This window comes from Mastigoproctus giganteus, chromosome 10 (genome assembly GCF_048544385.1).
Source record: "Mastigoproctus giganteus isolate SK-2022 chromosome 10, ASM4854438v1, whole genome shotgun sequence".
NCBI classification, from domain to species: Eukaryota; Metazoa; Arthropoda; class Arachnida; order Uropygi; family Thelyphonidae; genus Mastigoproctus; species Mastigoproctus giganteus.
Genome location: NC_143584.1, coordinates 57,939,714 through 57,951,958, shown reverse-complemented (window position 1 = coordinate 57,951,958; position 12,245 = coordinate 57,939,714). Strand labels below are relative to the sequence as shown.

The 12,245-nt window shown below is 37.2% G+C and overlaps 1 protein-coding gene across 2 annotated transcripts in view; it reads left to right on the top strand.

The window, feature by feature from the left end:
• Nucleotides 1-12,245, top strand: part of LOC150079046 (transcription initiation factor TFIID subunit 4B-like) — a 634,753-nt gene that overhangs the window by 574,946 nt on the left and 47,562 nt on the right. For both annotated transcript variants that reach the window (XM_090382248.1, XM_090382247.1), the window contains one exon: nucleotides 8,077-8,127. In XM_090382248.1, coding sequence (XP_090238374.1) covers nucleotides 8,077-8,127 — 51 coding nt within the window. The remainder of the gene's footprint in view (nucleotides 1-8,076; nucleotides 8,128-12,245) is intronic.

The following is a 12,245-nucleotide window of genomic DNA, read 5'->3' as shown; positions in this document are numbered from 1 at the left end:
AATGGAAATTTCCAAAGGCTAACTGGATAAAATACAGCAGGCATCGACAACCATACCATATCAGTGCTCTTCTATCAACCATGTTACTGAATACATAACAAACCAAATTCTAACAGCTGCAACCTTTCCACAATATCAAGTCAGGAAAAAGCGAAAATTAAATTATTGGTGGAACGAAGAGTGCAACAATGCAAAAAAAGAGAAAAACAAATCATGGAATCAATTCCACAAACATCCAACCACTTGCAATCTTATTAATTATAAGCGACTTAGTGCAAGAGCCTGTTATATCAGATGAAAAGCAAAAAACGAATCTTGGATTAAATTCGTTTCCCCAGTTAATACAGACATCAGACTGATCTGGAAATATGATAAAACTGTTAAATGACAAATTTCCTCCAACATCTACTCCACTAATTAACCTGAATGGACAGGAACTCTCTACTCCTGCAGAATTTGCAAATGCACTAGTATCTGTATTTTCTCAGTTGTCCTCCTCAACTGCTTATGACCAATCATTCCAAAAAATTAAAGATGTAACTGAAAAATCCAAACTGAATTTCGCTGACATATAATCAACTATTCACCATGGTTGAACTGCAGCATGCTCTTACCAACACAAGGAACAGTGCTGCTGGCCCTGATGGGATATTTTATGTAATGCTCAAATATTTAGATCCAAAATCACACTCTTCACTGCTGATCTTCTTCAATCGATTCTTCACTGAACATACATTCCCAAGCTCCTGGCATCATTCCTACGTACTGGCTATCCCAAAACCTGGTAAAAACTATTCTGTTCCTCATAACTACAGACCAATTTCACTTACCAGCTGTCTGAGCAAAACCTCGGAAAAAATTATTCATCGCCATCTGGCTTGGTATCTTGGATCCCAAAATTTGATCAATAACAATCAATTTGGATTCAAAAAAAATCAATCATCATTTGGACCTTATGATTAAAGCCGAAGCAAACATCAGAAATGCATTCATCAGAAAGGAGCATCTCGTTATGGTCTGTCTGTATATATTGAGAAAGCCTTTGACACCACGTGGAATTTTGGCATCCTAAAGGATGTACATTCTCTTGCCCTGAGAAGAAATTTGCCATATTTCGTCCAAAATTTCCTACAACAAAGATCCTTTCGAGTTCGTTATCAGGGAACTCTCTCTGAAGACTTTGTCCAGGAAGAAGGAATCCCTCGAGAGTGTTCTCAGCGCCATTCTATTCCCAATTAGAGTTAATCACTTAACTGAACTCATTCCGAAAACAATGGACTCGTATCTTTATACCGATGATCTCACAATCTCCTGTCACTCTCAAAACATGAACTATATTGAGAGACAATTGCAGATATCAATAAATCGGATCCAGATTTGGATGACACTAAACGGTTACAGACTATCCAGCCAGAAATCGACTGCTATTCACTTGTGTACCATATGTAAAATGCATCCTGATCCTGAACTCCAATTAGATAACCATCCTATTCCAATAGCAAATAGTATTCGTCTGCTTGGCTTAATTTTTGAGCGCAAGTTAAACTATCAAAAACACATTGAACATCTCCGGACACTTGTTAAAAAAATATGAACATACTCAGAGCCTTATCAGCAATAACCTGTGGAGCAGACCTTCACTTATATAGATCCATAATCTGATATCGACTGGACTATGGCATGCCTGTCTTAGATTCTGCTATGGAAAGTGCTTTATCTCGCCTCAACCCTATTCAACATTCAGCTCTTAGAATAGCCCTAGATGCATTCAGAACATCTCCAGTGCAAAGTCTGTATGTAGAAGCCTATGAGCTCCTCTAAAGATCAGAAGAAAGATGTTATTACTGAACTACACAGCCAAGATTCAAAGCCAGTCGACCCATCCTAATTGGTCAATATTTAATGATCTGCAACTCACGACCTTTTATAGAAACAAACCACAAGAAACTAGGCCTGCAGGTATTAGGTTAATGGAACTAGCAGAAAACTGGAATATACAACTCCAAGTCCACCAAGAACCTATAGATCACATTCCTCCATGGTCTGTCATCATGCCGTCTTGTGACAATTATTTCCACCAATGGTTTTTTTTTTTTTTTTTTTTTTTTTGATTTAGTAGTTGTTGGCGCATCGGCTTCTGTGGCCATATTGCACCTCCCAAGGTTTTTGCAGTACTTTGATCCAAGCCCGAGGCGGGAATCGAACCCGCGACCTTTGGGTTGCCGGGCAGGTACTTTACCCACTCGGCTAGCCCGGTCGGCTTCCACCAATGGGGGAAACACTGTTTAACGAGTATTAACATCCAACAACTGTACATTGCACATATACGTTATCTTGACTTCGCTAAAATATATACTGATGGATCGAAGTCCGAGAGTTGAACAGGTGCAGCAGCGGTATTCCACAACACTACCATTTCTGTATCACTTCTGACAGAATGCAGTAGTTACACCACTAAATTATATGCCATAAAGCTTGCTCTGAAAAACATTTTCCATCTCTCAGTGCAAAAGATTTCCCCACCTACTCATCCATTACTACAGCTCATCAGATCAGAGTTGATTCGTCTCAGAGATCATTGGCAAAAGGTTGTCTTCTGCTGTATTCCAGGCCATACTGGAATACCAGGAAATGAAATTGCAGATGCTGCTGGCAAGCATCCATCCAGCACAGCCCCAATGAATTTTCTGGTCCCATTCAGTGATTACAAAATGCATATACGAAATATATGTAAGGAACGATGGACACTTCAGTGGCAAACGCATATACATAACAAACTCCTCAAAATTAAATCTGTACCGCAATTATGGGCCTCCAATTTCTGCACAAACAGACAAAGAAGAGGTAGTCCTGGCCAGAGCCCAAATAGGCCACACTCATTTGACCCATCTATTCCTGTTATCAGGTAATGACCCTCCACAATGTACACATTGCCACAGATCACTCACAATAAAACACATACTCCTGGAATGCACCTTGTATAACAACTTTCATCTAATTTCATTCACTTCTCTCTCTCAAACTTACAGGAATTGTCACTTAGCCATATCATACTGTAAGGCGAACCTTACAGAATTTTTCTTCTTTCTGAAACTAATAGGTTTATATAACCATTTCTAACTGCTTCCATAGAAGCCAATAAAATTTGTATTAACTACTATGATAGATGCAATATTAAGTAGCCTTTGCACCAGAAAAATCTAAGCACTACAACAGTCAGAACCTTTTTACTCCAGTCATAACAAAAGACCCTCTTACACTTGCTTCACTCTTGAATAATAAAATAAATCTTTCAAAAATCATTACTTTTCTCAGGATGATTAATATATATCACCTCACAGAATATAATTCACCTACAATGTAATTCATAAATAAAAAAAAAATAAATTATTTGCAATTTTTTTATTTTTAAATTTAATTCTAGATACATTTATTTATTTAATTTTTTTTTTTTTTTTTTATGTGAACCCCAAACACGAGAGGTATTAGAACCTATAGTACTTAGTACCGTGCTTGGGTTGGAGGTTGAGAAGACGAAAGAAGATATTTGTTGACATTGGACTTGAACTTCTGTAGATTGTAATTTTTAGGAAATACATATGAAGGAAGGTTGTTCCAGAAAACGGCAGTTGAATGAATAAATGAGGAAGATGAAAAGTTGGTTCTGTGGGTTTGAAGTTGGACAGTAAATGGCTGTTGGCTGGTGGCGGCAGGTGTTCGGACTGTTTTGAAATAGAGAGCAGGAATTATAGAAGCCAATTCAGAAGAACAGTGCCCATGAAGTACAGTGGATTCCGGTTATTTGGGCCACCGGTTAATCAGGGCAGCCGTTTATTTGGGGCAAATCTTAAAAAACAAAAACCAATCAAGAAAATAGCCAGGGTTTACTTCGCTTAATTGGGACAAAATGGCGTTTAATCGGGGCAGGAGACCTCAGCACTGGAGATTACCCTACGATTGTCTCCGACCGTACCACGTAGTTCGGTCGGATTTTTGGAGGTCACAACCATAAAACAATAAAAACAATTAGCAGTCACCTGTTTATTGGGCTTTTCTGTTAGTGCAATCTATCATAAACGGACAGTAAACTCGATCTTATTGAATTTGCGATAATACCGGCAGCTGGAATTCTGTGGGTTATTATGGTAAAATGTGTTTACACTTCCATGGAATCTTCAATCATATAAAAAAAAACAATTTTCAGAATCTTCTCTTCATTCCTATTTTAAAGCTTCCTAATTTGTTACTCCGTTCTCACTTGCGCGTGTTGTGTTACTTGCAATTTGTGTGTGCCCTCTTCTTTGTTATTGATTGCTTATCTTTTTACTGTTTTAAATTTCAGCCCCCACCAACAAATGTCAGAGAACAGAAATGTCAACTAGTTTAGTTAGTATGTACATAGTACAGCACGTATTAATTATTCCGATTATCACGTAATTCTTCCGATTTTCACGTATAATTTAATTTTTTAATTGGTAAGATAATAAAGGGTAAATTTGTGCTTAATATATCTCTACTTTTATAGCCTGTGGATAATATTCCTCCTATTTTCGCTAATTAGAATCGCTGTCACATCATATAGTGAATGGCACTTTACTATTTTGAGTTCGTCGTAACGTGATTTGATTGTACAGTGAACTAATTGTAAAGGGGGGGGTAAATTGTATTTTTAACTATTTACGTGAAACTTCGGATAATTGGGGCAGCCGCTTAATCGGGCCAAAATGCACTAGTCCCGATGTGTCCCAAATAACCAGAATCGACTGTATTTGTAGAAGAGGCATGCAGCAGAAACAGTGCGTCTATGAGAAAGCGAGTGGAGAGACTCTGTTAGAGATGAATCATTAATTAACCTAACTGCCCTCTTCTGAATGGAATCAAGAAGTCAGAGAGAGGTTTTGGGGGCACCACCCCAGATGTGGGAACAATATTCCATGGCAGGGCGGATTTGCGATTTATACAGAGTGAGCAGCTGTTTGGAAGAAAAGTAACGCCGAGAACGAAAGAGAAAACGAAGTTTTTTAGATGCAGAGGAAGCAATATTTGTAATGTGCTTGTGCCAAGAGAGATTAGAAGTCAGGGTAATCCCCAAAAGAGATATATCATTTTTAGATGCAGAGGAAGCAATATTTGTAATGTGCTTGTGCCAAGACAGATTAGAAGTCAGGGTAATCCCCAAAAGAGATATATCATTTTGCCTAGAAATCGGAGTGTCACTAAAGATAAGCATAGGAGCAGAAGAATCCTTTTTGCGAGATATAAGACAAGACTGAGTTTTAGAAGGGTTGAAATCAACTAAGTTGTCTTTGCCCCACTGGAGAATTACCTGAAGATCGGCATTTAAGGAATTGGCAGCAGATTTTCGAGAACTTGAAGCTGATTGAGCAGGACAAGGTTTCTCAAAATGGAAAGTTAAATGCAATGTGCTATCATCGGCAAAACTATGGATAAGATTTCCAGTCAATGGAAGAAGGTCATTGATATACAAGAGGAAAAGAGTGGGGGAAAGAACTGAACCTTGGGGGACACCAGCATTAGTGGAGAAGTTAGAAGACAGAGAGCCATCTACCATCACCCTCAGTGAGCGATCAGAGAGAAAACTGGATAACCAATTACTAAAAACAGTTGGCAAACCATAAGATGGAAGCTTGTTTAGAAGACCTTTATGCCAAACACGATCAAAAGCCTTCGAGATGTCAAGAGCAACTACTTGTGTTTCACCAAACCTTTCCATTGAATAAGTCCATAAATGGGTAACATAAGCCAGAATATCACCAGTGGATCGACACTGACGGAATCCATACTGGCGATCGTTGATCAGACGGAAGGTTTCTAGGTAGTTTAAGAGTTGGCGGTTAATTGATTTCTCCATTACTTTAGAAAGTGTAGAAGTAATTGCAATGGGACGATAATTGGATGGGAGGGATTTATCACCCTTTTTAGGAACTGGCTGGATATGAGTAAATTTCCAAGCAGAAGGAAAAACACCTTTGGAATAAGAAAGTGAAAAAAGGCGGCAAAGAATAGGAGTAAAGTCAGGAGCACAGGTTTTGAGAACAAGTGGAGGAATACCATCAGGACCTGGAGCTTTCTTAGCATTAAGATTCATCAAAATTCTTCTGATATCCTTTTGACGGGAGACCACAGGAGGCATTGAATGGAGCATGTTAGGAATGGTGGGAGGTGTTTTACCAAGATCATTAATACATGAGCTGGAAGAAAAATGGGATGCTAGCAGGTCAGCTTTATCCTTGGCTGAAGTGACAATAGAACCATCTGGTTTGGACAGAGGTGGGAGCAGAGATGGGCAAAAGTTGCGGCCAATAGCTTTGGCAAGAGACCAGAATGCTCGGCTACCATTAGGGCAAGAAGCAAGTTTTCTACTCTTAGCCTGTTCAAACTCTAGTTTGGACTGATTAATAACTGCTTTACAATTGTTGCGAGCTTTGGTGTAAGCAGAAAATGAAACTGAAGAATTAGAAACAAGCCAATTACGATATGCAACATTCTTCTCTTGGACAGCCTTAGCACATTTATTGGAAAACCAAGGTTTAGATAAAGGACGAGATTTTAAAGTGGAGTGTGGGATAAAGGAATCCATTCCTGCAAGAATAATTTCACTGACACGATCTGAGCAAACGTTGACATCTGAAGTTTTGAAACAGTAATCAGACCAAAGAAAAGAAGTCTCGCAGGTCATCCCATTTTGCATTCTTGGAATGCCAAACAACACGAGGTTGGGAATAGCCATGAGATAAAGGTTCCATTGGAGAAGAGACAATCACCAAGTTGTGACCTGAAGTGCCTAAAGGACCTCTCACTTCAACCTTGTACTTAGAAGGGTTGTTTGTGAGTAAAAGATCAAGCGTATTGGCTGTATGATTAGGATTTCCGGTATTCTTGTAGGTAAATGAACAATCTGTGCTAAGTCATTAGTAATTGCAAAAGCCTCAGCATCTCGACCTGCTGGGTCGGTGTGACTATACATATACTAATTATTATATTCATATAATAATATACATAATACAGTATATGTATATAATTATATACATATATTATTATTGATTAATAATAATAAAAGACTGATTAATAATAATAAAAGACTGATTAATAATAATAATAATAGAAATAATAATAATAAAAGAATAATAAAATGACTAATAATAAAAGATTATATACATATACTAATAATTATATTTAATGATATATTTTTAAATATATTTTTATTAATGAAATATAAGAATTTTTAATGGCTCCCTTGATGCTGAATTTCTTTAGAAAGATTTACCAAATCTGATTGGTATTTTGTTACCTTTAATCACACACATGATTCTGAATTGTTTCTTGTTAGTTTCTTTTTAATGGATTTACCACATATTTCATTTTAGAAAATATTTGTTTGAACATATAAGAAAAACGAAATGCAGATTGAACTGCCACATACCACAACCATGCTTACAAGGTGCTTGAATTGAAATGCATCTCAGATTTTTTATTTTTTTTTTTAATGAATTAAAATGTTCGGCTAATGGTCAACCAAATCATGCTGGCAGGTCTGTAGGACACACGTTGCCAGCCACTGCTGTATAAGCTTGCTTCATTGCATCATTCACACAAACTGAACTAATACTAACATGCCACCCACACTTTGGGCCTTGATTATATTTTTACCTCGTGGAACTTGGATTCCAGAGTTTCATAAAAAGTAATTTAATACTCATTTATTGTGGGGAATGAAAACATGGTTAATTCATTTAACCATGTTTTCATTCCCCACAATAAATAAAAAAAACACTTAAACCAAATTACACCTAATTTGACACTTCTGATGATCATATTATAAATTTTTGGAATAGTTTTATATTTGATTATTCAGTGCCTCTTCATATTCTTCGTATACTGATGATGGTCTTTATTGAGTTGCAAACCCTTGCACATAATGTAATATAAATGAAAATTATTTTGATTGTCATTATCATATGCCACTCGAAATTGTACTTTCACTTTTAGTATTAAATAAAATTAGAGCCTGTGTGGTAATTTTGGTTACATTGCAGTTTGGTTTTTCTTTCTCAGGTTGGAATAACTGGCTTATCAGGGACATACACTAGTGTTTCAAAGCTTCAGGTATTAATGTGTGTGTGTGTGTGTGTGTGTGTGTGTGTGTGTGTGTGTGTGTGTGTGTGTGTGTGTGTGTGTGTGTGTGTGTGTGTGTGAATTATATATATAAATAATTTATTCTTAATGAATAATTGGTGGTGACTTAACTGAATTGGGTCACAACATTTTTTTTTTTTTATTTGTCACATATTTTATGTATACAAGATTAACTGAATTATCTTGAGAAATTGGTAGATAAAAAGAACGTTAATAAAATTCAGTCATTTTCAGACTAGATTTTTTTTTTTTTAAATTATTGAGATTGCAGTGGCAATATTCACAGTTCCACTAGTTATTCGCATCTTCAAGCTAATAATTTTAACCCTCCACAAAAAGAAGTCTAATTGCGGTCTGTGGTTAGAAGTTTAATAGAAACCTAATTGTCCAATCTTGCAAATATAGTGACCAAGGACCAGACAACCCAAAAACCTCACCAATCTGAAAGTTGATTAAGCAAAGTTTTTTTTTTTTTTTCCCCTCTCTTGATGCAACACTTCTCGGTATCATTCAAAAATATAATCATAATGGCAGTAGTCCATCCCTACACACACACACACACTGTAATCACATGTGATTATTTCTGAGTGGGGCTGGATTGCAGGTTTTGACCCAGATAGCTCCTAATGGTTTTGGCCCCACTTACCATATCATGACTGTTAGTTAATGACCCATATTTGCCTGGATGTGTATGCACTTTTTCTGAATGAATTTTTTTTATTTTAATGTATAATGTTCTTACTAGTTAAAACTAAATTGCCATATTAATAGTTAATTGCTTATAATTCATAGTAGTTATTTGTGGGGGGAGAGGAGAGGAGAACTTAAAACCATCTTCAGTAGTATTTATTGATTACTTTCCATCATTAGCTTTTGAATTAAATGAGCAGCACATCTACTCTTCTCTAAAACTAATCAAAAGGGGGGGAATTGGACTTTTTATAGTTACAGAGCCTTATAGAAAGAAATAGTGAGCATCACTACCACAAATGATCCACTTCACTGCAGGAGACATAACTAAACTTTGTACAAAAATTCTGAGTATGATAGTAGGGTGAAAATGCTGCTATCCCAGTGGTTTTTGACTGTGGTTCTGTCTACAAATGGTGAATTTAAATGAATTTTATTGCAGAATCTGTTGTAGACTCTTTTCATTCTACTGCAGTTGAATTGATAAGGCCGTTATACAAAATACAGCAGTATCCCGCATAGCACTGATAATTGGTACCGAAACTGTTCCATGTTGTGTGAAACCATGCTAATTGAGGTATAATTATAATAGGTTTTAAACGAATAAAACAGAGAAACAATCTATAAACAATTTGTGCTTGATAGCCAATTAAAAGGATTTGAAATAAAAAAAATATTGCAAAAATTTTATTAATGAAATGGTAACATCATGAGAGATGAGAAAAAAGCTTTACTGTTTATTTGGGTATTTCAAAAATTAAGTTTGATGAAGTCATCTCTTCTTTTTCTCAGTATACAAGTCTTTGTAGTTGAATCCCATCTTATAAAATTTGCTGTATCTGGATGCTACATCCAACATTTGGATCTCCATTCATAATTGCCTCACAGGCCATGTCAAGCCCCCCAAAAAACTTTCTTCAATTCTTCTGTTGAAAATTCTTTTGGTGCCACTTCAGTGTTATCCACTTCAGATTTGTTTTCCTCTTCTTCATATGCAATTTTCTGGTAAATTTCAAGGAGAGTTGCATCATCTAAGTTATTGCAGAGTCAATGCAGTCATGTACTTTGGCAGTGTCGAAAGTTTCGAATCTCAAGTTTTTTCTGATCTTCACAATGTCTTTGGTAACTTGCGATTCAAAACCAATGAAATCATTTGCCAAATGGGTCAAAACAATATACTGCCAAACATAATGCATGTTGTTGGCAATGATTTCTAACCAAGATGCAGATATATTTTTGATCATATTTAAAGGGGTAAAAAATAAATTGTGAAATGAAAAGTTTGAAAAGCTGTCATGTCGTCTCGTCAGGATGAAATTAAGAATACTGAACACTGTTGCCACTGACTGCCTGAAGGGACTACTGGCATATGTGCAGCATATATGAGACAATAGAGTTGGCACCGCAGCATATGTGTAAAGTACATGTCTAGGCTATTTAAATGAGTTTTAATATGTACAGTAAATTTTCAACTTAAATTTAATTGAAAACCGTGTTATAGTGAAACCTGTGCTGTTTGAAGCCGTGCTAAGCGAGGTATTGAAGACACCATCAAACTGAAAAAAAGAAATTCTGAAAGCAGTGTGACAGATAACAGATACCAGAGTGCATGTGGCATCAGCCTGCTTGGTTGTATATTCTACAGGAGATCAGTTAGTTAGAAAAATGCCTCCATACTTGATCAAAAAAATGCCGGGAGGATTAATAGGAACACTACAAGCAGAAGTACTGCATCTCTGATCTGCGGACATCTTAGTAGAACCTGCAAGTTCCCCACACTCTTAGAAGCTATTTCAAATATCAGAATTTGGAGGAATGTTTGTCAGATTTGTAACACCCCACAATATAAACAAAAAATAGTTGAGCATTCTGCTCTCTGCCAAAGCTATTGGACACAATTTTACCCATCTATAGTCTCACCTCTTTTAAGAGTAATGGGGAAATCCATTAACTGCTAACTTCTAAAAACTCTCAAAACCTTCCATCTGATCAGTGATTGCCAGTATAGATACTGTTAGTGTCGATCCACTAGTGATTTAGCATTAGCAGAGGCATTTGATGCAAGAAAGCAAGCTTATGCAGCATCAGCCAAAAAAAAAAAAAAAACCACTTCCACTTCACCCCTCTGTTCGTTCAAAATACCTGTCCAGCTGAGCCTTAAACTTATTTAGGCTATCAACTTCCACGACAAGGGATAGAAGTCTGTTCCACCAACCAACCACTCGCTGGCTAAAGGCAAATTTCCGCACGTCTATCCTACATCTGTCTTTCCTCAATTTGAATTTATGCCCTCTCAGGTGATTATTCTGAGCGAGAGGAAGAATCCCATCAGCATTGAGCATGCTCAAACCATTCAAGGCTTTATACACCTCTATCAGATCACCTTGCTGGTGCCTAGTCTCCAGACACTGTAATTTACAAAATTTAAGCTTTTCTTCGTAAGAGCACCCCTTTGTTCCATTCACTAATCTTGTTGCCCTTCTCTGTACTCATTCCAGCAGCTCTACATCCTTCTTGAAATGAGGCCTCCAGAACCTGTATACAGTACTCTAGGTGTGGCCTGACCATTGCCTTATACAAGGGAATAATCACCTCCTTATCCCTGCTAGAAAAATTCCTATATATCATTGACACCATGAGCTACTCTTCCAGCCCGTCTGCACTGCTCAGAGAACTTCATATCTGCCTGCACAACCACCCCCAGGTCCCTTTCATTCTCTACCACTGTCAGTGTAGTACCACAGAGTTGATACGTTGCCCTGGGGTTGCTATTTCCCATGTGTAGTACTTTACATTTGTCAATGTTAAACTTCATTTGCCACCTCTCAGCCCATCTGCTCAACCTTTCCAGATCCTGCTGCAGCAGCATAGTATCAGTAGTGTCCTTGACAACCCTGCCTACCTTTGTATCATCTGCAAACTTCGACATTAAGCTTGATATACCATCATCAATATCATTTATGAATACAGAAAACAATAATGGACCCAACACTGAGCCCTGAGGGACTCCACTAATAACATTAGTCCACAATGAGCAGTGTCCATTGATTACCACTCTCTGTCTTCTCCCCCTCAGCCACCCCTTTATCCACACCAGCAATTTGCCTCCAATGTCACACTGCTCCAATTTGTGCAGCAGTCTTCCATGTGCAACAGTATCAAAAGCCTTTCTAAGATCCAAGTATATAATATCAAAGTTATTCCCTGCATCCAGTTCCTTTGTGACTGCATCATAGTATCCAATCAAATTGGTCAGGCAAGACTTCCCCTTAACAAAACCATGCTGTGTCCGAGCTATAACTGAAGTCTTGTCCAAATGATCCTGCAGTGCTTCTTTAACTAGTGCCTCCATTAACTTTCCTGGAACAGAAGTTAAACTCACAGGTCTATAATTGCTT